Source organism: Ixodes scapularis, unplaced genomic scaffold, assembly GCF_016920785.2.
Source record: "Ixodes scapularis isolate PalLabHiFi unplaced genomic scaffold, ASM1692078v2 PGA_scaffold5__190_contigs__length_132052651, whole genome shotgun sequence".
Taxonomy (NCBI): domain Eukaryota; kingdom Metazoa; phylum Arthropoda; class Arachnida; order Ixodida; family Ixodidae; genus Ixodes; species Ixodes scapularis.
This window is the reverse complement of record NW_024609880.1, coordinates 100,952,779-100,976,883: the sequence shown is the minus strand read 5'-3', so window position 1 is coordinate 100,976,883 and position 24,105 is coordinate 100,952,779. Positions and strand designations below refer to the sequence as shown.

Sequence of the window (24,105 nt, the reverse complement as noted above, 5' to 3'; positions counted from 1 at the left end):
GTAGTACTATGGACAAGCACATCAGAGGCTGCGAGACCTTCCTCGCTATTTGTGTGGTATTGAGATGTTCCCACCCAAAATCTCGTTGGTTGTTTACACGCAAGCCATGGCACCACGTCCAATCGGCGGCCGAGAAAGCTCCCACTCTCACCTTAGCCAAAATCAGACCGCCAATGACATTTGCTAACAACCATGTGCCACTTGCTCATGATGCCATCTCATGGCATACGGTGATGCCCGGTGGCATGCAGTGGGGGAGTGTTAGCATTGTTTTGTTTATGTTGGAAAGCACTGTTGGTCCATTGACAACCTGTTAACACTATCTTGCAACTAGTGTCAGGGTGCTCATTGAAATACAAAAATGACACTTGTAAGAAAGACTTTTGGTCCTAGGAAAATGTCTCGCACGACTGCCTGTCGACCTCCATGTCTTTGCCATCGGTCGTCTGCTTCTTGCCTTTCGGAACTTTTAAAAATTGTGATCAGAGTTGAGAGTCGTGCATTTCCGCCGCATCTGTTGGGGGTGAGGTTGTGATTGGGGCATGTCTCCGCGTGCCTCCTTGCAGCGACACGGTGTGCGACCTTGGGGGGGCAACGGAGTTGGCCAACTATGGAGAATACTCTGGGGCCCCGACGGAGCAGCAGACGTACGAGTACGCCAAGACCATCTTGGGACTCATGACGGAGTCGGAAAAGCGCAAGGAGGGTACGCATCTCCCTTTCCCCACTTCTCTCACTGGTCTTAGAGAAAATGTTTCTCCGTAGCCTCGCAGAACCTAGAGCTTGTGCTGAAATCAACGGCTGTTGTCGGTCCTTCGATGGGCCTTTGTCACGAGTCAGTCTGGGTACTCTATCGGGACTGGGACCTGGCTCTAATGGCAATTAATGATTGCAAGGCTGCCTTTGGTTTAATCGAGTCTAAGGCATTTCTAACTTTTGGAAACAGTTTGTTACAAACTTGCAGCAGTGTCAATCGAATAAATTTGTAGTTATACGACGATCGGGGCCCTAAAATATTGAAGGTAGGCTTTTTAGTTTTGTTGAAGCTACCGAGAGGTGATTTCAACGAACCTGAGGAGTTTGTCTTTTTTTGTGTGTGCAGTTCTGCTGTGGCAACTGTCATTGGCAACACCACAGTGGCTGTGCTATGCCAACGATAGAATTTGTTTAGTTCTTACCTTGCTAAGCAACAGGGATAAGGATGAACTTGTGAACTGTTTGTAATTCCCTTCTTACATTCTTATTCGTGGGAGCGTCAATGTCTCCAGACTTGTGATAGCTTCCACCGTCTTTCAGGTAAAGTGCTCATCATCGGTGGTGGGATTGCAAACTTCACCAACGTTGCTGCCACTTTCAAGGTGAGTTCACCCCCAAAAGGGGGCATCTCTTGAGTTCTGGCATGCTGCATGCTCTCACAAAAATGTTTCCAATATGGTGAAGTTCTTGAGATGCCCCTTTTCGATCAGGGGCAGCCCTCACAAATTGACTAATTTAGTCGAGCATCTGTTCCGTCTAAATGGCATGAATGCTGCTAATGTTCGGTTTGAAATGGATCTTTTGTAACCTGGAGAGTATGGATGGGAAGGACTGGAGACATTCCTGTCATGTTCCTTCTCTCCTCATTCCTCGTGGTCAAAATGTCTATTTGCTTTGTCTCTGTTATTGGGCAGTGCGTAAACAACAAAAGAAACTAAGCCTGTTTCAGTGGCACCTTTAAAAGGCAGCGAGTGATAGGTAGCAATGTTCTTGCAGTACCGTTCTGAAGGTCTGCTTGTGTTTCAGGGCATAGTGAAGGCCCTGCAGGAGTTCCGTGAGCGGCTGGTGGAGCATGGGGTATCTGTGTATGTGCGGAGGGCAGGCCCCAACTACCAGGAGGGACTCAGGGTCATGAAGGAAGTGGGTGAGTGGGAAGGCCGGGAAAGAGACGCTCTCGTATACAGGGTGTCCAAAGAAAACATTACAAGGTTTTTTTTTATTTATTGCAAAAATAAACTATGCATCACAGAACACTCATTCTCCGAGATGTAGCAATAGCAGCCCGGACCAGATGCCAAAGGTTTCAGAACTAACAGTTATCTTTTTCAAAAGTTATGCGATTTTCTGAAATTTTGAATGGAAACATGGTGGCCGATGCAGTCTTCGAACACGTGGAGGTGAATGGCTCCAGTTATTAAGAATAGCCTTTATTTTTTGAAATTTTCAGAAAATGGCTTGTAACTTTTGAATAAGACAATGGTTAGTTTTGAAACTTTGGCATCTGATTCGGACCACTAGCACTACATTTGAGAGAAGGTTGAGCATTTAACAATGCTTTGTTTGCTGTGAAGAAATTTTTGGGGGTACACACTGCACTTAGTTTTTACTTCGCTAAGCAACAAAAACAACTCTCTCGTTTTGTGTTCAAAGTCAAGTGCTTTTGCAAGTGGCTCACCTCCAGGTAGTTTCATATGGGGTTCTATCTGCTGGGATAATGGCGTGTCCACCACAAAAATTAATGGGTGGGTTGTATACTTCGCAAGATTGTTTCTTTACATCAGGGATTCTCAAACATTTTCATCCCAAAGAACCCTTGCCAGCCTCAAAAAAAGTCCCATGGAGCCCCGCCCCCCCCCCCCCCCCCCTTGTTGCCAACCATTAATACTGGGCGATAAAGGCATTTAGATAGTGAACGAGAGTTTATTGCACTGACAGAATAAGACAAGATGGAGGACATGTAGACTGAGCAAGAAGGTGGAGGAGCTAACCTGGGGGACAGTGTAAAATATACATATTGGTGGAAAGGGTGAGGTTGCTTTTCCCGCAACAGCAACTCAATCCGTGGCTCAGTCCATGGAAGGGGGGAGGGGCACTGCAATTGGGTACTCGCTGAACCCAGTTTGAGAACTGCTGCTTTACATCTTTGCTTTTTCACCCTTCAACTTCAAAGCTTGGGCGGTATTATACTGTGCAAGAACTTGGAAGCCCTCTTGCATATGCTGGCGACCTAGACCATCGGAGTCGTTGAGTTCTTGAATTTCTCAAACTCTTGCAAAGCTTACATGGATAATTGAAAGTGCATAAATAAAAACCTTTCTTGTCTAAAAAAAAAAAAAAAAAATGCAGTAGGCAGGGAAGCATAGTTTGTCTTTCCTATTGCCTTGCCTATTCAAGTACAACTTGCTTCAACAGCAGAAAGTGAGGCAGAGAGAAAATACGTGGAGAGTTCGGGAGCCTTAAAAACAACTTTTCACAAATTTTTCCTCCAAGTGCACCTGTTTCGTGTACTGGGAATATGTTTGATACATGTGACAAACCATGCATTTGTTTATGGGCTGTATTTTCAGAAGCTGGTTTGGGATGACTTCTCATAAAACTCAGCCAAGGCAGGATTGAAAATAAGAGGCTAGTAGGCATCTGTGACCCGGTGCCAGTAAAAGCACGGAAGCTATACTGTCTCTCCCCGTAACATAGACTAACCGCAAAGGCAAGCTCGATCTTATTGGATTTGATTGTCTCGCGCAACCTTATCGGGGAACGCAATCGCGCCTCCATTTGCTGGTAGTTCATGTCAAGAGTAGACAAACTGTAGGGTGTGGCAATTTGGAATGGTGTGCCCCCTCCCCCCCGTTTGGCCTTTTCTGCTAAGCAATATGTGCGCATCTGGGTGCAGGACGCACCCTGGGAGTCCCCGTGCACGTGTTTGGCCCCGAGACGCACATGACGGCCATCGTGGCCATGGCCATGGGGCGCAGGGATGTCCCCGACATGCCGGAACCAAACGTCACTACGGCCAACTTTCTCCTGCCCGGAGGCATGAAGGTGAGGCTCTCCAGTCTCTTTCGCACTTTCACAAATTACCTGCTTGGGGGCAGCAGAAGCTGGTCTACAAAATTAAAAAAGAAATCTGCCGAATGGCCTCCGGACGTTCATCCGACGTTTTGCAAAAGTGGGTTAACTGGGAGGCTGTGTCTCTTAGCTTCTGAGTTGGCGAGTAAGCCAGTGACCGTTCTTATGCGCATAATTCACTCCCTCTCTTAAATGCGGTAGCATTTTTAGGGCCACCGCATTGTGAGATTGTGTCCGTTTGTCTCTAGCAGGGAAAACTTGAATAGGTGTATATAGTAGTGTTGTGCAAATATTTGAAATTTAGAATAGTACTTTCGAATAGTGCAGTATTCAATATTTGCTCCCAGATGAACTGCGATGCTCATATTTTTCGAAGTGTCGATTGCGGCAGGTGAGCTCCGTTGAGTGCACTTCTTACCAAGTACGGGTACACTGCAGAAAAGCAACACCCTCAAAAGCGAGCTTCCCTGCAGTGCAACGGTGCTCGGTAAGGAGTGCATTCAAATTTTCTAAATTAAACTGTGGCTGTTCTGCACGACAACCTGTGTTCATCATTCATGATTTTTGTTTGTTTGTTTAAATTTGAGATGGAAGAAAGAATATTTGTATATAGCAAGGTTTGTAAATCCATTCAATTATGTATAGCTGGGCATCTCTATAGGTTTGATTCTGTCAAATCCGTCATTTAGTTACCATCCCAAGGCATCAGACTTTCTGAGGAAACAGTTTATAAATATAGTTTGATTAAAATTACTTTGTAAAAGTGAAAGGCTCAGAGAAACTATTCGATATTCGATTCATAGATATTCGACCAAAACCACTTCGCTTGGAATTCCCTTCTACTATTTGCACATGACTAGTAATATAGCTATACACCGCATCAATCTAGAAATATTGGCGTGAAAATGGCATCACACTGAGGCAGACTGAAAGCACAGAGCTTGATGGACGTCTGAAGAGGTTCAAAGGTATCCAAAATGCTATCTCATTGCGTCTCCTTTGGCAGCAGCCAGAGAAAAGAGTTTCTCATTTGATTCAGTTTCTGTGGTTCTGACGATGCATTTTTGGTTTACTTTCTCTCCAGTTGATGTGACTGATGACACTGTAACATTTAATATTGGGTTACTTTCGCTCCAGTTGATGTGACTGATGGCACTGTAACATCTAATTTGCAATGTAATCTACGGTAGGGTGAACGACCACTTTCGCCAAATATAATGACTTTTCTGAGTGACTGTTTGTTCTTCACTGCCCAAATAAAAGGGCAGCCGAGCTAGTGTGCGCAGAAGGTGTCATTGAGGAAACCAATGGCTGCCGTCTGTGCAGACGCCGCCTCCGCCATCCAGCCCCACCAAGGACATCAGGAGGCCTTTCAGTCAAAACGCAGAGCAGGCTGCTCAGCCCTGGTTCACCCCGGTGAGTTTCTGATGGCCGTCGTGCCCCCCTCTGATTTGCTTCTTTTCCGGCATGTTGGGAGCCAAGACTTGTTCTAGCGATTTCGAAACATACTTCCATTTCGCGGGGGACGATTCAAAATGGAGACGTGCTTTGGAATGCTTTCGACATGCTTTGGAAATGGAGACATGCTCAAACAAATCCTGTAACATAAATATTGCGCAATTCCTGATTTTTATCATGTTTATTTTGTGGCATACATGTCCCATTTAGACACCTAAGAAAGTGTTCTTCGGGAGTGCATTGTCCCTTCAAAGACGGCGCCTTCAATGGTAACACCCTTTTTTGCCAGTCTGAACAATCTGATGCCTCACCCATCTCCCCCTTGCAGAAGACGAAGGCGATCATCTGGGGCATGCAGACGCGGGCAGTGCAGAGCATGCTGGACTTTGACTTTGTATGCTCGCGCAAGGAGGGCTCTGTGGTGGCCATGGTCTACCCCTTTACCGGGGACCACAAGCAGAAGTTCTACTGGGGACACAAGGAGGTCCTCATTCCAGGTAGGGGCCTTGTTTTTTTTGCTCCGCTCAAAATTTATGATGTCCCTGGATGGCAACACAGTCCAACGGCATAGCAGTCCTATGCTTTTGGGGTGTGACATGGGGAGCTGTCCGAGATACGGAAGTGTCTGTCGTCGGACAAGCACAACCATTTCGTTCTCATGTCAACATCTTGAGAAGGTAGTCGAAATTCAAGGAAAATCTCCGCTTGTACTCGCAGTCAGTAATGAGAAGCTGGAAAATGGGATTGTTTCCTGTACAAAGTGTGGCGGAGTCAGCACAAACGTTGACCAGTTTTAATATTGCTTTTTTTTTCTATGCCATCAGCAAAAATACTGGTGAAGTAGATTTTGCATATATGAGGCAGCAATTTTGTCTTCGAATTTGGTGCTTGACAGTAATGTAGATCAGCAAAATTAAAAAGAAATGCAAATGCCATATCTGCACTAACCGCCCTAAACAGTGTGCAACCTATATTGTATGTTTTATCTATACTCCGTTTCACCTTGCGTCCGGACGCAGCGGACTCTACGAGCTATCCTGGCCAATCCCACTTTGTGGACGTAGCCCGTGATACGCTTTCTGCGCTTCGCTGTGCCCCCTTTTCAAGGTCATGTGACACTCGCACTGCCTTGGATTGGCTCCGATGGCTCGTAGCATTTGCTGCGCTCAAACGTAAGGTGAAAAGGAGTATAGGGTCGTTTGGTTTCAAGTAAAACCCGATATTTCCTGATACTTGCGCTTTGAACATGTTTCTTGGAAATCGGGTTACACCCGTTTTATCCCTGAATTCTGAAATTAGGATTTTCTAAATTGCTCTGCTCCAAAAATTTTTCCTAAGAATACAAAGGGTATTTCTAGACCTCGGAAACAAATCTGGGTTCTGTTGGGATCAGTGGTCTTCGGTGACATAGATCAAGCTGCAAAACGTCACTTTTATGCCCACTGTGAAGTATCATTCGCCCTTCTTTCCTTCTGTTTCTACCAGCCACTCCCCTCCCCCCCCCCCCCAAAAAAAAAAAATCAAAAAGGATGAGAAATTACTTTCATAGCTTTGTTTTGACAGGTACGGCTACTAAAAATACACGAACGACCTGTATCTTTACATAATGTTGACCTAAGGAGTCCGCATCCCCCTGTTTTACATGATTATCTCCAAATCTTGATTGGGCTCTTGCTCAGGATTGTACGGTGGCTGATATCTACTAGGTGCTGTCGAAAATGTATCCAAGCTGTGATGTCGAGGTTGGACAGGTTTAGGATGGAGGCACAGACGCTGCTCATGCAGATAATTATATAAGCAACAAGGATTGATAAAATTTTAGAAAGTCGAAGAGCTCTTGTATTATGTTCCATTTTGTGTACTCTATGGCTTGATTGTGAAAAAAAGAAAAATCTGTATTTATATTGATCAATGTTCTTTATTGTTAAGTATACTTATGTATGTATAAACATAATTTGAAAAACCAGAATTCCCAAATGATACTTTAAAACCTGATTTCTCCCCCGATTACCAGCTTGGCCTCAAAGCAGTAAAATTTTGCCCCTCGGTTAGGGAAAAAATATCAAACCCGAAAATGAAGGGTCCTACTTATATCTAGTATAGCTTGTAAATGATATATGCACATCTTTAGTCACCGAGTCTGATTACAGTAATAAGGCTGAGGGTATTATTCTTGTTGGAAGTGTTTATTTAAGATGCCATGTTTCTTCTGGTATATTGATCTAACCCTCTTTCTCATCCTTTTGCGCAGTGTACAAAAACATGGCTGATGCCATGAAGAGGCACGCTGATGCAGATGTGCTCATCAACTTTGCCTCCCTTCGCTCTGCATATGAGAGCACCTTTGAGACACTCCAGTATCCTCAGGTGAGTGCAGAGCTTTTGAGTGTTAGAGGCACCCTGAATGCAAATGGAAGGGACGACGTGTTTATTTGTTTATTAATTTATTTATCATAGAGGGTCTACTGGTGAGGACATTACATGCAAGCAAAATATGTGTTCTGCGTTATCTAGTTCCTTTATTCAATGATTCTTCATTTCATTTAGAATCGGCCAAACTGAGCTTTGCGGTGACAAGCACAATTACATGTAAAATACCTTTTTTTTTTTTTTTCTAGTTTGGATTTTTTATGCTTGATAGAAACAATCGGTCAAAGTCGACCCTGTGTTGAATGTTGGCTGACTTGTCGTTATGGTGCAGCTTGCCAGAACACCCAGCTGGTGTGAATAATGAACAGGTGGGTGGAAGAGCAACGAAAATGCCAACATTACCTGGTGCAGTGCCAGTGCCTGGCCAGCGTGACTAAATGGCACTATAGGTTTGATCTGGTGTGCTACTTAGATTTGCTTGCGACCAAGACACAAACCTAATTCTATTCCTTGTTTCTTGTTACAGATCCGCAGCATCGCCATCATTGCAGAGGGCATTCCTGAGAACATGACTCGCAAGATGATCAAGGCAGCCCACAGCAAAGGGGTCAACATCATTGGCCCAGCGACTGTGAGTAGCCTGTTGTCTCACTACAGCTTGTCTCTGTTTATGTTATGTAAGCAACAAGGGTCGATAATCGGGTACATTTTTAAATAGTCTCTTTTTTTTTTTCTTTGCAAAGCTCGTGAAGTTCTGGGGAGAAAAACCCCTCCTTATGCTTGCATTCGCCTGCCTGGTGGGCTCTGCTTCCCCGTACTACCTAGGTGCGGTACGGGGGAACTTGAACATGCATCTTTCATGGACAAATTTTTTAAATTTTACTATACTTGATTTCATATTTAAGTAGGGACGCTGTCAACGCTACAAGCTGATGGGATTAATCATGCAGCTTCAAAAGTGCACCAACATGGTGGTTGTCTTGTTTTTGTATGTGTACTAGCATTGCTGAACCAATCTTGTACAGAAAGACCTAGTGACTCACACTTTTAACAGAGTTTGATTGGTCCCATCAACCTGTAGTGTTGGGTCTGGACATAGGGTGAAACAAAATATAGCTGCTGATTGGAGAAAAAAAGGGGCAATCATATCTGAAAAGTTTTGCATTGAATTTAGACGTCTGGATATAGTAGACCCTCATAAAATCAAATTCCAGAAAGCCACAAATTTTGTTTCAATTATCAGAAGTTTGAATTATTAGAAATTTATCTAAATATGGATGCAAGATAAAATCACAATTTGCCAAATGAATTGCTATACATACAAAGCAGATATTTGATGATTTTCTTTACATAGGCCTACTGATCATAAGCAAGTATGCCACACACGAAACATTTGAGATATGTATGATGAAAGTTTATTTCTCTCTCAAAAATGTTGTTTATCATGGACTATCATGGATGATGATGTAAATAAAATTGATTGATTGATTGATTGACTGTCTAGACAGCATGTGACAACTTAAAACAAAAATAAGTACTGTAATATCCCGAGTCATCGCCCATCCCCGAGCCATCGCCCACCCTATTTTTTGGGCCAATATCGATTTCCGAACAAACACAGAGTCATCGCCCACCCCTTCAAATACCCCAGCGCGGACTCCGCGATCCGCGAACACTCATCCTACCCGAATGACGCGGTCGCGGACCTTGCAGTTGGAGGACCTCCGTGACAAAGTAAAACGAAGGAGGGAAAGACACTTCTTTTTGTTTACGCATTTCCTCCGTGAGCGACCCCAAAGTGGTCGTGTATCCGTGCGAAAAGAAAACGATGGAGATAACAAAATAAGAGTTTGTTAATGTAACCGCGGAGTGTTAGGTCAAAGTCTGTCTCCGCCGAAGTAAGGTCACCGCGAACCCGCTCCTTCTTCCCGCCCGTCGCGACCGCGGTTGTGCAATATTTTAACGCGTAAATAAAGCTTTGCTGGAACGCCCTACACAGACGTTTGCAGAGCGTCCCAACCGTGCATTGATAGCCCGCCGTGCACGGACGCACGTATGTACGCACCAAACAAGAAAGTTGCGCAAGAGCTTGCGATTGACAAGGCGCCCGACTTGGCCCGACGCCAAAGTATTTGCCAACGTGACCGCCGGCTTTCCCGCTTTCCCAGAATTGCTCTTGGTCGCTTCTTTGGTCCGCTCGCTCGCTGGCTCGCTCGTTGCGCCTGGTCGGTTTTTCTATTTTCTTGCAGACGTTTCTTTTTTTTTTTTTTTTTTTTACTAGCTAGGAGAACATAGTGGTGACATTCTTTCACGGAACAAACGTTCGCACTATATGCAGATCGGCGGTGTTTCTAGCGCCTATGCAGGCAACGGACTTCGCTATAGTAAAATATTCTTTTGTGAGCATTTTTTTCTATGAAACAAGGGAACTAAATCGAGTTTTGAGTTTGATGTATCTCTTGTGCTAGATACGCTAGATACGCAGAGAAAAATAGGCGGTTTTTTCCGCTTTTTTTCAAGTGTTTGTGCTCACCCACCGAGACATGGCCCACCCCACTTTTTTTAATGAATTTCAGGCGGTAGGGGGGTGGGCGATGACTCGGGATATTACGGTATGTTCATCAGGCCAAGAAGTTGTCTTATGTGAACTACTAAGCAGGGGAAACATGAGCAATGAAAACGGGCACTGCACAGCAGTTTTCATAGCAACTTGCGCGGACGCTGTGGCGTGGACCTATGCCTTGCCGCCACGTCGCAGCGTCCGTGCAAGCTGCTGTGGAAATTTTTGCGTGGTGCCCATTTTTATGGCTCATGTGTGCCCTGCTTGAGCCTCGTTAAGTGCGCTTATCATTGGGCACCGGTGCGCTGCGAAAAGGCAACACCAGCAAAACCAAGCTCCATGGGTGTTGCCTCTCTGCAGTGCACCGGTACTCGGAAAGAAGCACACTCGATGGGGGGGAGCCGCAGAAACAAAGTGCGAATTACATAAAAATGGCATTCAAGTGCTTATGAATCCATTAAAACATAGCGAGACAACCAAAATTTTGAAATTTGTTTGAATTAACCAGAAGTATGAACTGTGTGAATTATCGTGAGCCTCTTCACCTTTGTGGGCTGGGAAGGGGTTACATTGAAAAACGGGTCGTTTCAGATCTCGGCAGCTTGCCCCAGACTGTTTTTGTGTGGCCTCTGTTATCGCTGAGACGAGCGTTGCTGTGCAGGTGGGAGGCATCAAGCCCGGGTGCTTCAAGATCGGCAACACCGGTGGCATGATGGACAACATTCTCGCCTCCAAGTTGTACCGGCCCGGAAAGTAGGTGAACTTGGGAGCCTCTCCGAAGCTTGCGCAGCAGAATATTCGTTAAAAATGGTGCAACCACCTTTATCTCCCGTCATAATTCATGGAATGAAGTATTTAAGGACGAATTGTTTATATTTGTTTAGGAGACATTTAACAGTTGTGTCGGGGAGGGGAGAACGTGTTGGTTGGTAAAAGACCCTTTTCAAAAGTCCATCAGGCAACGTTGGCGGTCGCCATTGCTTGGACATAGAGCGCAATTGGATTCGAGTTCACGCTGAACGCTGACGGTGCCCTCATGTCCAGTACATGCTCAGAGTGCGTGATCAAGCAATGGTGCACAGGCGTTGGCGCACATTTTTCAAAAGGGTCTACTGGCGCGGCATCCTGTGGCACTGTTACGTGTTCGTGATACGGGTTACGTAACTGTAATGTCGGGTCACGTGATTTTGCGTCGTGTGTTAGGTGGCACAGGTTACGTAACTGATGCCCCGTCAGTCACGTGACCTGGCGTCGTGTAGCATGTGACCCGTGTCACGTTATGCATGTTACGCGATATCACATTATATGGTGGTTGTGCTTACGTGCCCTGCGATGGAGTATGCATGGGCGTAGGGAAGGCAAATTTCTGAGGGTGGGAGCTTTTGTTATGAAGCATTCCACGCTTTCTCTCAATAAATGCGTGTAGAGGACATTGCAGGAGCGTTTGAATAAGAGTATGCAGTTTAGTGCAGGAGTGATCTCGCAACATAGGGCCAGTATTCTCCCATTCACGGTGCTAAAAACCAGTCAGAATCTGGGGCCTTATGCAGGTTAGCAGCTTCGTGCTGCTGATTTCTGCTTGACTTGTCTGTTTCAGCACTAGAGCTTTTGTGCTTACACTGAAGGGTTCTTAATAGTTGGTTTTTCGATTGACTCAGCGTGGCCTATGTGTCCCGATCTGGCGGCATGTCCAACGAGCTGAACAACATCATCTCGAGGTCCACCAACGGTGTTTACGAGGGAGTAGCCATTGGTGGAGACAGGCGAGTGCTCGTGCTTCCTTGCCGTCTTCTTTTGGAAGGGAGTGTTAATTTTTGAAGGATGGGATCTGGAAAAGAAGTGCTTTTTCAAATGTCCCAGGGTTACCATGAACGCTCTAATTTTGAAGTTGTGCGTATCACGGACAACCTGACCCCTTTTACTGCACACAATATATTCATGTTGTGGATCGGGTCATTCAAAATGTCCAAGCGGAGTAGAAGTGTTGATGTTTGGTCGAAAAATCCGAAAAATGTTGAGGTAATAATTTTGATAAAGAGACATATCGATATGAAAAAACCAAACCGCGAAAAACCGACGGATACCTTGCGCGTGCCCCACACAGGTACCCGGGCACCACCTTCATGGACCACCTGACGAGGTATGAGCAGGACCCCCAGGTGAAGATGCTGGTGCTGCTGGGAGAGGTGAGTGACTGCCCTTCTGTGTTCACAGTGCGTGCAGTTGCATGCGCTGTGAAGTGGCTAGGAAGGCATCTTGTGGATGACAGCTTTGGGCTTGTGTCGTTATTTTCTAAAGCAGAGGGAATCGTGTTCTGCTAAGACTGCTCGTGTAATGGGGTACAAGGGGATAGGATTTGGCAAAGCCTGTGGTAGCGAGTTTTATATGGCCGTTTCGCGAGATGTTGGCCGCATTGAGTGTCGCATGAAATGTGTGCTTGCGACGAAAGAGGAGCCGACGCTTGTGACATGAACCGTGGTGACTTTCGTGGCTGCACGCACGCAGGTTGGGGGTGTGGAGGAGTACGAGGTGTGCGAGGCCCTGAAAAGCGGGGTCCTGAGCAAGCCCCTGGTGGCGTGGTGCATCGGCACGTGCGCCAGCATGTTCGCGTCTGAGGTCCAGTTCGGGCATGCCGGGGCGTGTGCCAACTCGAACCGGGAGACGGCCAGTGCCAAGAACGAGGCCCTCGCCAAGGCCGGGGCCCACGTGCCTCCCACCTTCGACGCCCTCGGGGACACCATCAAGTGCGTGCCAACAGCTCCTCGTTTTTAACGCGGAACATGTTTTGTGGGTCGTTGTCCGCGAGAAGATTGTCGGGAACAAGCGCCAAGGTGAGCGTCGCGAGCGAGTGACACGCCAGGGGCGTTGCACGGGTTAAGATTATGCGGAGCACAAGTTTGTCTGCTTCTCTTGCAGGGGCTGCAGTGTCGTAGGAACACTGATCTCTGATTGAAGGATAGTGGGTAAACCTCGAGGCAGCTTGCTTTGAGGTCTACCCACTATCCTCCGATCGGAATTCGGCGTTCTGGCGTCACCACAACCCATGCGGAAGAAGCAGACGAACTTGCACATCGCATATAAAGTGTACCAAGTGGACTTTCCGCCAAAAGTCACCACCTGCACATAGAAAGCTAAAACGTTCACAGAATGTGCACTGAGCAGGTCGGTCTTGCCACATGAATGAGGCGTAGTTCTCTTCCCGTAAAAAAATTGGAGCAAAATAAAGCTTGCCAAAGTAAACACTCCTGCTCGCCTTCACAGGATCTACCACGCGACACTTGAGAGAGAGAGAGAGAGAGAAATCAATGCCGTTGCTCACTTGTCTTCGCTCTAGTTTCCTCCGTTTCCTCTCTTTTTTGGAAGAACTAATTCTGTGCATGCCGTTTCCAGCATTCCTTTTGGTGCCACGGATGGCGCCGCACGTTTTGCAACATGTATCTACCACGTCGGGCTGCCCATGCTTCGTCTCAAAAGTTGTCTGGGGCGTTGGGGGAACAAAGGGGGCTGTCTTTTAAGATTCTTTTTCTCGCCTAAGCGATCGTGCAAACGAGCAGTCCAGCCGAGGCACTAGTTACACCCCTAACATGGCAAGCACTGCCCTGTGACCTTCGATGCGTAGCATAAACTGCCGTTAGAGGAAAAATTGCTCTCTTTTGCAGGAAAGTGTACGATGGCTTGGTCGGGGCTGGTGTGATTGTGCCCATGCCAGAGGTACCCCCTCCCACTGTACCCATGGACTATAACTGGGCCAGGGTAAGCACCCCGTTTAATCCTCCGCACAAAGTCTACTCGTGTTGTATCTTGTGTCAAACCCGGATTCTTAGGCTCGTTACCCTGCTCCCCGTCCTGCCCTTAGACTTGAGATATATGCGGAGAGCAAGTTGTCTGCCTCTTGCGCAGGGGGTGCAGTGATGTCAGAATGGCGCCGGAGTTGTGATTGACTTTGATTGGAAGGATAGTGGGTAGACCTCAATGTCAGATGCCTTGAGGTCTACCCACTATTTTTTTTAATCAGCCCATAAGAGCTCGGCGTTCTGACACCATTGCAACCCCTGTGCAAGAAGCAGACGAACTTGTGCTTTGCATAGCGGTGGCATCACCCTGCATTAAACTAAATCACTGCTTTTGTTAGGTGGCAGTTGGAACTAAAATGTAGATTATAAAAAACCTCTATAGTAAAGTACTTTTTGTATCACGTTTGTAATAGTGGTGCAGGCTCTTGAGGGACCGAAGAGTATAAAAAAGCGCCATTCTGGTACTTTTTTTATCTTTCAATTCACGCAGTTTAACAGTACCAGAGTTATTGCAATTGATAGCCTCGCAAATGCAAGATTGCCCCCTCACTTTTAGATCTCGAGGAACTCCTGCCTGTCTTGGCACAAATGCAGTAAAGCAGTGCAGAAGCTTAGAAACACAGTCAACAGAAGTGTACATTAATAGAGTGCTTGGCCCATAGTTATGCGCTAATAGGTTGCTCAGATCTGCTGAAATACAGTTTACGGGGTGGGGCGGGGGGGGGGGGGGGGGGGGGGGTGGCGGGGGCGGGCGGGGGGGGGGGGGGGGGGGGGTGGCGGGGGCGGGCGGGGGGGGGGGGGGGCGGAAATAGGACCCAGTTTTTGAGAACCCATGGAGAACTGCGGAGGCATTCCAGCCAGCCCGCGGGTGGACGCGGTATCTCCATTGATGCTTGGCCCACGGCCCGCTGCTACAAACGCAAAAATAAGCGCGCGTGAAAAAACAAATTGCACCATGACGCGCATTAAAATTGCAAACAAAGATGTAAAAAAGAATAGGAGATAACTGCATAAAAATGCAGGACCTCTCGCCATAGAAAGCTTGAGGGTGGTACACCTAAGCGTTTCTTACTAGTTGTGAATGCGAAAGTATGCAAGCCGCTTGTCCGCTCCCTTTATCGTCTGCTCATCTGCCCGAGTTAGCGAAGCGCGCGCTTCGCTAACTCTGAGGCCATGGCGCAGCGGCCAATGGGAGCCCCGTCAACGCGCGCCAGCCAATGGAACCGAAGGCGAAATCGCGAAAACTAGGAGCCCTTTTCGCGCTTCAAACTGATGACGGCGGCTCACTCCATGAAACAGTTCATGCTTTCGCATCAATATTGTCCATTGTCATCCCCAGCGTTACTATATGTAGTTCTCTGCTTCATGTCTGTGTAACTACGATATATAATTCCTTAGCGTTCTCATGAATATCGGGCTTAGTGTCCCGTGTCTTTGCTCTTGCTTGTTGTCATCAGTAGATCTACCAATCTCAGTTGTCTTCTGCCCTGTGTGAATATGCCAAAATTCCCATACACTTTGATTTGTTCCTGGTGAGTTCTCTAAGTTACAAGTCTTTTGTAATATCATAATTAGCAACATAGTATTACATTTAAAAGTAAAATAGATGCTTTCATCCATCTTGCATTTCTTTTTGAATCTTTGTAGTAGTTTCAATTTCTGTATCTTAACTGTTTATTTAGGCTTATTTATTTAGTATTTTTTAATTTACATTGTCTTAAGTATTTTCCGACCCTCAAAACTGCCACAGGTCCCCAATCCGGCCCCTTAGCCAAAGTTTGAAGACCTCTGTTCAAGATTTTAAACTGTACCTTGAGAAGAGTCGCCTCCCCCAAACAGGAGCTGGGCCTGATCCGCAAGCCAGCCTCGTTCATGACGAGCATCTGCGACGAACGGGGCCAAGAGCTGCTCTATGCGGGCATCCCAATCACAACGGTCATCGAGAAGGACCTGGGCATTGGCGGGGTGCTGAGCCTGCTGTGGTTCCAGCGGCGGCTGCCCCAATACGCCTGCAAGTTCCTCGAGATGGTGCTCATGGTGACGGCGGACCACGGGCCGGCCGTGTCGGGGGCACACAACACCATCGTGTGCGCCCGGGCGGGCAAGGACCTCATCTCCTCCCTCGTGTCGGGACTGCTCACCATCGTGAGTCGGCCGGCTCAAACGTCTGTGCACCCTCGTTTCGCCGAGTGCCCAACCTCCTACTTTTGAAACATTTTGAAATGGAAGTAGATGCATAGGAGTGCGCCCTGGCGAACTTTTGCCAACGTGCTCCTCTGTGTCGGTCACTTCTCCTAGCGTGCCAGTGCAAACTGGTGAAGCTTTCACATAACGATAATAATCGCTGGAGTGGGGGAACAAAAGATTATTAGGATTATTGTTATTCTTGTTCAGCTCGCTTGCACCTTTGCATCAATTGCATTATCGAGCTTTCACATGCTCTTTGTCGGTGCAGGATGGTGAAGCTTTTGAGTGTGCACCAATACAAAACGATGAAGCTTTACCTGTGCACACTGGTGCAAAGCGGTAGAGCTTTATGTGCGCGCCGGTGCAATACGCTGAAGCTTTTCTCGTGCATGCTTGCGCAAAGCCCTGAAGCTTTGTATGGGTGGACCGGCTGCTTTAAAAACTGGGGAGTTTTACTGTACCCCTACACTGCTTCTAGATTATTTTGTCAGGATCAGACCCTTCTGCTTTTCTTCTTTCAAACCTGAGAAGCTCCCATTTATCTGCAATTATCTCGAACTTTTGGGTGGGTGCTTGCTCAATACTTTGGAGGTGGTACAGCAAAGTTCAAGTATGCTAGTAATACTGCTATAGACATTTGAGATGTTACTCATCATTTAATATTTTCTTAGGACCTGAAGGCATTATAGAGAGAAGCAAAAAATGCATAAATAGAACAGGGGAAAAAAAAAATGCTATGAAACATTGTGTAAAAATTAAAAATTGCTTTTTTAAAGTTAACAGAATCGGCTATTAGGCTATGAGCATGGGAAGGCGATTCCATTCAGTGGAGGCCTGGGCCTGGTAAAGAGGCATTTCAAGTTAAGGTGCTATAGTTGGAAGTCCCTAATTTTAGCCAATTGGTGCGCAGTGATACATAACATTGTCCAAAAATATTGTAGGACGAAGTGTTGGGCGAGGGCAATAAATCTTGCATACAAGATTTTGTTTTTCTATAGAGAGAGAGGTTAGACGAGGGTAGAGATACTTTCATAGAGAGGCTATGCTGAATGTGCATGAAAACTGATAATGAATATTTTTTTCCCTGAAAAAAGATTGCCATGAATTGAGAGACAGAGTCTAACAAAGCCTGATTCAGTATGGCCATGCTGGGTCGACCAAGAGCCGGCAGAGTAGCCTCTTTCACGTGCACGTCGGAGCGAAATCCCAGCTCGAAGGCGAGCCATGACAGGACCGTACCGTCCTTCCAGGGCGACCGGTTTGGCGGTGCCCTTGACGCAGCAGCGAAGCAGTTCAGCGAGGCCTACGACAGCCGGCAGATCCCCATGGAGTTTGTCAACGTCATGCGCAAGAAGGGTGTCCTCATCATGGGCATCGGACACAGAGTCAAGTCGGTGAGTGCTCCTTTCTTCCTCTGCCTCGGTCTGCAGCTGTCAGACAGAGGATGTCTGTTTCTTAAAGCATGAAATGCTCTTTAACTCAAGTCCCAATCCCCAACCTTTGTCCATCCGTCTGTCCGTCCATGCATTTTCCGCTAAAATTGAGCGGGGAAATCGACGTCGCGTAACCTAAACACCGGTTCAGTTCCCTCACCAAATATTAGCCGGGAAATTTGTCACATGACCCGATGTCGCGAGACCCAATTTACTTTCCCCACTAAATTTAGCGAGCAAATTGACGTCACGTTACCCGTACACCAATTCAGTTTCCCCACTAAATTTAGCAGTAAAGTTGCTGTCACAAGACCCGACGTCACGACATCTATACACCAAATGAAGTTTCCCACTAGCAGAAAATTTGTGTTGTGTGACCTCACCAACTCAATTTTCCTTCTAGATTTGGAGGGGAAATCGATACAAATATAGGTTCTTCACTCTTCAAAACGACCGTTTAGTGTCTTAAAAACAAACTTAAACAATCACTCCTTAAATGCTGCATTTTGATGCATTATAGGCCTTCGAAGATAAAGGTCACTGCCAATTTTTTCTTTCGTTTGAAGGAAGTTTGTGTTTGCAGATCAATAACCCAGACATGCGGGTGAAGATTCTGAAGGAGTTTGTCAAGCGGCACTTCCCGTCGACGCCCGTTCTCGACTACGCCCTGGAGGTGGAAAAGATCACCACATCCAAGGTTAGGCTTCGCCACTTGGATGCATCTCGCCATTGTACGAACGCGCAGTTCTTATATTTTACACAATTTTCGTACAGACATTTTTCTTGCATTATTATTCTAGAAAGTTGTAGGAAAACTTGCATTCTCTGACAAAATAAGGAGGTAATGAATGTTGGCACTAACTTCTGTACTATATATGAAATTTCTGGTTGTTCAGTCTTTTGCGTGTCGTTCAGTTAGACATTTTGTTTACCTTGCCTCGCTTTTTTCTTGAAGGTGCCGAAGTGGAGTGGGGCGGGGAAAGACCCAGCAAAACAATTTTGCTGGGTCTTTCCATCTGTGACACAAGAGTTCAAGTTCGCTTAGCTCACAATGGAATTTGGAGGCGAACTGGAAAGTTGTTCGGGCAGTTGTCGGTGGCCATGACGACGACGAAATGTGCCGTTGTCTGGTGTGCAGAAGCCGAACCTGATTCTCAATGTGGACGGCCTGATTGGAGTGGCGGTGGTGGACCTGCTGCGCTGCGTCGGCTGCTTCACCCCGGAAGAGGCTCAGGAGTACATCGAGATGGGGGCCCTCAACGGCCTCTTTGTGCTCGGACGCACCATCGGATTCATTGGTGAGCTTTGCTACGGTGTGCATACGCTTCTAATGTAGAACTGCACCTTGATGGAGGCTTACTCGGATTTTGTTTGTCTGTGAAGTGCGCGGCACATCATGTGACCGTGACGTCGTGGTTATGAGCCTAGGCGTCAACAAATGCTGTTGCATTTAGCAAAAGGTGTCAAGTCACGTGACGCTACGGCGTCACATGACATTTTGCCACTCAACATCGTGGCTTGACACTGTGACGACGTGAGACGTCGGATGATCACGTCGCGAGACAATACTGGGCCACTTCACGCTGTGCCATATGATGCAACGTTTTCCAACAGCTTGCCTTGACAGAGACGTCACTTGACCGCATTGTGCGACACGTGATGTCGCATGATTAAGTAGTCGAAATGTGCCAGTAGAAAGACCTTATAAAAATCTAGTTCTGACACGTAGCAATTCTGAATGTGATGGCTCAGTCGACAGATCGAAATACAGCTGGCAATTTTTTCGGGAATTGAAAGCTTCGAGCGCTTGAAAGCACTCGAAGCTTGTACAAGCTTCGAGTGCCTTCCGTGATTTTTCGAGATTTGTAGTTTTAAATTGGCTTTCGGATCACCACATCCAGTGTCTCTGGCGAACCCCCACAAGGTCAAAAGATCCGACGGCGAGGCTGACATTCCGGCCCTCCAATTCTTCTCGTCGCAGGTCACTACCTCGACCAGAAGCGCCTGAAGCAGGGCCTCTACCGCCACCCCTGGGACGACATTTCGTACGTCCTGCCCGAGACTGACTGCCAGTGAGGGCCGGCGTTCGTCCGTCCTTGCCAGCGTTGTTACTGTTGTACACTACCCCCCCCCCCCCCCCCTACACTCAGTGTTGTCTAGCCACGGCGGCCCCTCCGCGTCGATTTCAGCCCTCGCCCACTGTTGCCAGCTGCGCTGGGGGGTCAGGGAGAGGACCGCGAGTGCAGCTCACATTCTCATCAGGAGCCGTGGCAAAATACTTAGCCCCCGTTTCTTTTTTTTACCATTTTGATTTTTTTTAACCAGCGTCGCTCTGGCTTGCCACTGTCGAAAGTCCACCAGAAAAGGAATACGTGGGCCGAAGATGGCAGCATTTAAGGCCGACCGGGTTGCGGGGATTCTGGCCAAACTGCCGCGGTCCGTTTTTGGCACGCACCGCATGATGCCCTGCATGACTGGCCGGCCTCAATAAAGGTCGGAGTAAAAAAAATGATGCATGGAAAATAAAGATTACTTTTTTATTTATTGGTATTGTGCGTCCCAGTGAATGGTACTTGTTGTGGCTTGTGTAACAACCCCTTTGTACCAAGTGGCGTTTTTGTGAAGTGGTTTTCTTTTTTGTCTGCTATAGATGTGCCAGATAGCCTCAGACATTGTGTGCATTTTGGTGCGGCTAAACTTGCTGCTGTGCCACAGAGTATTGACGCTGACAAGCTTTTTGCACACTGGCGGCTGGCCCTTGGCGATGCAAGTGTCAAGTTGAGTCTATACAGCATAAAGCTTCTTTGCACAATGTTGCATTCACTTGCTTCCTGCAAGTGCATGTAGGTGGACAGCTAGGAAAATGCTGCTAGCTTTCAGACTATTACAAAGCTCCAAAAGTTCTCTGACTGAATACAGAAGTGTCTCCTTATATTAATTCTATATTAACAGATAAGAACTCATTATACTGCGTTTGTCTGAACATTTCCCTCTGGTTATGTAAAAAATGTGATAATAAACTTTGCAGAATTCTTTCCACATTATAAATTCCATAAATGCTTGCTGTAGTATTCCCATATTTAATTATGCCGGCACAAAAGCTTTTTTTTCTAGTGCCAGTGAATGTCTTAGGCCTGACCAGACTTGTCATGCTGTGTTGACTTCCAGCATGTCTGACGTGCATGTTGATGTTCACCAATGTTCCTGTGGTCCAACTTCCTGCATGTTTCATCAATATCTGACAAACGAATCGGTGTGGTGCAGCCATTGAACTTTATAATGTAAGGCAGCAATTGGGCAGTCTCTGAAACATGCTTCTAGATGGTTGAAGACTGCTTACATGAGATTTTTCTTTCTTTTTGCTCATGCTTCTGCAGTCAAAGTAACAGTTCGTTTTCAAACGTGCTAGAGATCCTTTTGCAATTTAATTTCCGGCAAAAAGCAGCCACGAGTAATTTCTTCCATCAATGAGACAATGGATCCTGCAATTAAATTTAAAGCCCAGATCTGACAACACTGAAAGATAAGACCTAATGCCATATTATGTCATTTGTGTTCTTTCCTCAACTTCACTGTTATTGTTGCTTCGTTGTTGGCATACAAGTAATTAGAATTTTGGTCAGCAAATGAAAGCAGTTTTAATAGAAGCAAAACTTGAATTTGTGTCATTGCGTGCAAATATACTGGTCAGAAATGTGTCGGTATGCTAGTACAATGTATCTTTCAAGCTAGGACTGCTGGATAATTTTTACCCAATTACTAACCTTTTGTCTATAAACTAAATGGCCTATTAAGCTTGAGACAATTCTGACAGAATTTCAAAATTACATGTACAACGTTATATAATTGGAAAATACAATTGCTGGGATTCGTATGGCCTTGGCAATGCAGGAACAGTATATTTCAATGAAGGTTGGCCGCTAACAGCTACCATGTGGTATTTGTCCAAATGAATTGTACTACAGTCGAACCCGGATATATCGAATTCAAAGGTGATCGTAAAATAGTTTGATATATCCATAATTTGATATACAAAAATGTTAAATTAAGCTCTGGTTGAAATTTCCTGGCGCCTCCTAATACCGAAGGTTGCGACAGACGGGAGCTTACCAAATAGAGCATCCAAGAGCCGCTATATACAGCAAAGCGTAGCCGGTGGAGACCGCAAACACTGCCGCACTTACACGCGCACCTGGCTGGGACCTCCACACAGCATAAGCGACAAACAAAAATAATTAAAATAAAAAAAAAAAAAAAAAAAAACAAGGAAAAGTGCATAAAAAAGTTAAGCAAGCAACAAAAAGAAAATTTACTAAATGTCAGGCAGCAAAAAAGAAAAGGGCAACGCAATAATGGCAAAAGAAAGGTAAACAGAGATAAGGTGTTCCAAGTGCGATTGCACAACATTTGCACACAACCAGCCAAATACTTTTTTTTTTGGGGGGGGGGGGGGGGGGGTTAGGGAGTTGTACAGCATTAGCAGTGTTCGGGGAAAGGGCGCAGGCTACTGTTCCGACAGTGGGTGGGAACGTGGGAATGTGCGTGCCCCTCCCCTAGCTTTTGCCATCCTCCACTCTTTTTTTTTTTTTTTTTTTTTTTTTACAACTGCTTTTTTGCTGTTTATCTTACCGCGTGTATGCTGGCTTGGTTTGTTATATCCATAGTCCTCGCCAGGGGAGTTGGTGCAAAAAAACAACGCTCCTATAGTATTACATCCGATTTTCAAGGGGATGTTTGGACCGTTTGATGTGAACAATATTTCGAAATGCTTGAGCGATATGACCGGGCTCGACTGTATACCTCACTAACAGTACTTTGTGGCTGTGATAAATAACCTACCAATTAATGAAATTAACAGTAGATACAGGCAGGCAATATTTCCATTGGCAGCTTGCTTGCATTTAATTCTGTCAGCTGCATAAACAAAAGAAAATTGACCGCCAGCTTTTTAATAATTGGATGTTGGGTTCAATGACGACAATGAAGATGATACCCGAGACAACCAATTAAGTGGTGAAAAACATGAGTTGCAATAAGTGCATTAATTGGTAGGCTAATCCAACCCAATAATGTTTTATGGTCCTTTTAATTGCTACACATACACTGAACACACTTCCGCTCTGGAAATGGCTGCACACTGAACTTGAAGAGAAGCACTGTCAAGAACTGCTCTTGAATTTGAAACATCCTGCGGAGAATATGCCTTTTCCAAGAGAATCAAAATTTTGCTTTCTCTAGTTGCACGGTTGTATGGTGCAGGCCGATAGTTTGCTTAGAGCTCCTCTACAGAGTATCTCCTTCCCCATTTGTCTCCGACTGTATGACCACAAGCTATGAAACAAACATGTTTAGCTGTTATGTACAAACATATTTATTGCTATTATAATAGAAACAACGGCTATTATACTATTATATGGCTCGTTTAAAGCATTCCAAAATATTCTGCTGATTTGCAGCAAAGAATAACCCTGAAGAATCTTGCTACAAGTGCTAGTTACAACTCGTTAGTTCACGACTTGACCGTAGCATACGTTTTGCGTCTTGTTAGTGAATGTAGTGCCTGCAGCAGATACTGCAAAGGTTCCTCAATGATGCATATCTCTAGGTTACATGGCACTGATTTTGGTGCAAGTGTCTCTCCACTGTTTTCGTTAGTATTTGAATTACCTATATTCAAATGCGATGACAATCAATCCGCATACATCTAGTTTATTTTTTTACGTGATATTAAGCGACTTTCCAGCGTTTCTTTAGCAAATTAGGCGTAGCTTTGTCCGTTAGTGTGTCTCGGCGTCCAGAGTCTTCTGCCCAGCTATTAAATTAGTCGAAGAGTGACCGTTATAAAATGGGCATTTCCAATTCCAAGTCCATTTCGATTGTTCCTGGGCACCTCCATCGTTCATTTGGAAGTCTGAACAAATTCAGGACGCTAAGGCAAAAGACTCGAGGGGACGCGGCTTAGCTTTAGCCATGTTGTGCTCTGTACCCGACTGTCAGTACTGCCAAGTCTGTGTTACGTTAGCTGCGTTAGTAACTGTTGGAAGAAACTAGAAATAAGCTTGTAACTGTGTGATACGGTGCACAGCTGTTCCGGGAACGGCCTTTGCCAGCAGGTCAGTTTATGTCCTGTCTTATCACCAAGATTTTGTTAATTAAAACAACACATCTTGGAAGGTTGGGGACATGCTGATTATACCACAATTAAAACGCAAAACAAAAGGCTCTTTCGCTCGATGCAAAGACGAGCTAAAGGGCACAACTTCGACAGACCCAAATTGGAATTGGCAAAAGTGTGAAGGCTTTTCCTGTTACAGTTTGTTGTTCCAAAGTGAAGGTGCACTGACCTTGTGCAGTCTTCTCTGTGCAGTTCTGGTGCTTAGAAAAGCGGCCACATGCGATGTGTTATCCCAGTGTAGTGGCCGTGTGCCAGCGATCCATGTGCAAAACATCCTGTTGTTAGCAACCAATAAAACAAGCA

At 45.9% G+C, this 24,105-nt stretch overlaps 1 protein-coding gene across 2 annotated transcripts in view; it reads left to right on the top strand.

Moving 5' to 3' along the window:
- The window catches only part of LOC8035281 (ATP-citrate synthase), a 41,285-nt gene extending 21,114 nt beyond the window's left edge, over positions 1 to 20,171 (top strand). For both annotated transcript variants that reach the window (XM_029995821.4, XM_029995822.4), the window contains exons 10-27: positions 567 to 706; positions 1,297 to 1,358; positions 1,783 to 1,900; positions 3,650 to 3,798; positions 5,152 to 5,241; positions 5,612 to 5,780; positions 7,535 to 7,650; positions 8,180 to 8,284; positions 10,875 to 10,966; positions 11,872 to 11,976; positions 12,318 to 12,399; positions 12,719 to 12,957; positions 13,873 to 13,966; positions 15,847 to 16,152; positions 17,445 to 17,588; positions 18,211 to 18,324; positions 18,766 to 18,925; positions 19,609 to 20,171. In XM_029995821.4, coding sequence (XP_029851681.3) covers positions 567 to 706; positions 1,297 to 1,358; positions 1,783 to 1,900; positions 3,650 to 3,798; positions 5,152 to 5,241; positions 5,612 to 5,780; positions 7,535 to 7,650; positions 8,180 to 8,284; positions 10,875 to 10,966; positions 11,872 to 11,976; positions 12,318 to 12,399; positions 12,719 to 12,957; positions 13,873 to 13,966; positions 15,847 to 16,152; positions 17,445 to 17,588; positions 18,211 to 18,324; positions 18,766 to 18,925; positions 19,609 to 19,703 — 2,380 coding nt within the window. In that variant the 3' untranslated portion in view covers positions 19,704 to 20,171. The remainder of the gene's footprint in view (positions 1 to 566; positions 707 to 1,296; positions 1,359 to 1,782; positions 1,901 to 3,649; positions 3,799 to 5,151; positions 5,242 to 5,611; positions 5,781 to 7,534; positions 7,651 to 8,179; positions 8,285 to 10,874; positions 10,967 to 11,871; positions 11,977 to 12,317; positions 12,400 to 12,718; positions 12,958 to 13,872; positions 13,967 to 15,846; positions 16,153 to 17,444; positions 17,589 to 18,210; positions 18,325 to 18,765; positions 18,926 to 19,608) is intronic.
- Positions 20,172 to 24,105: the final 3,934 nt, after the last annotated feature.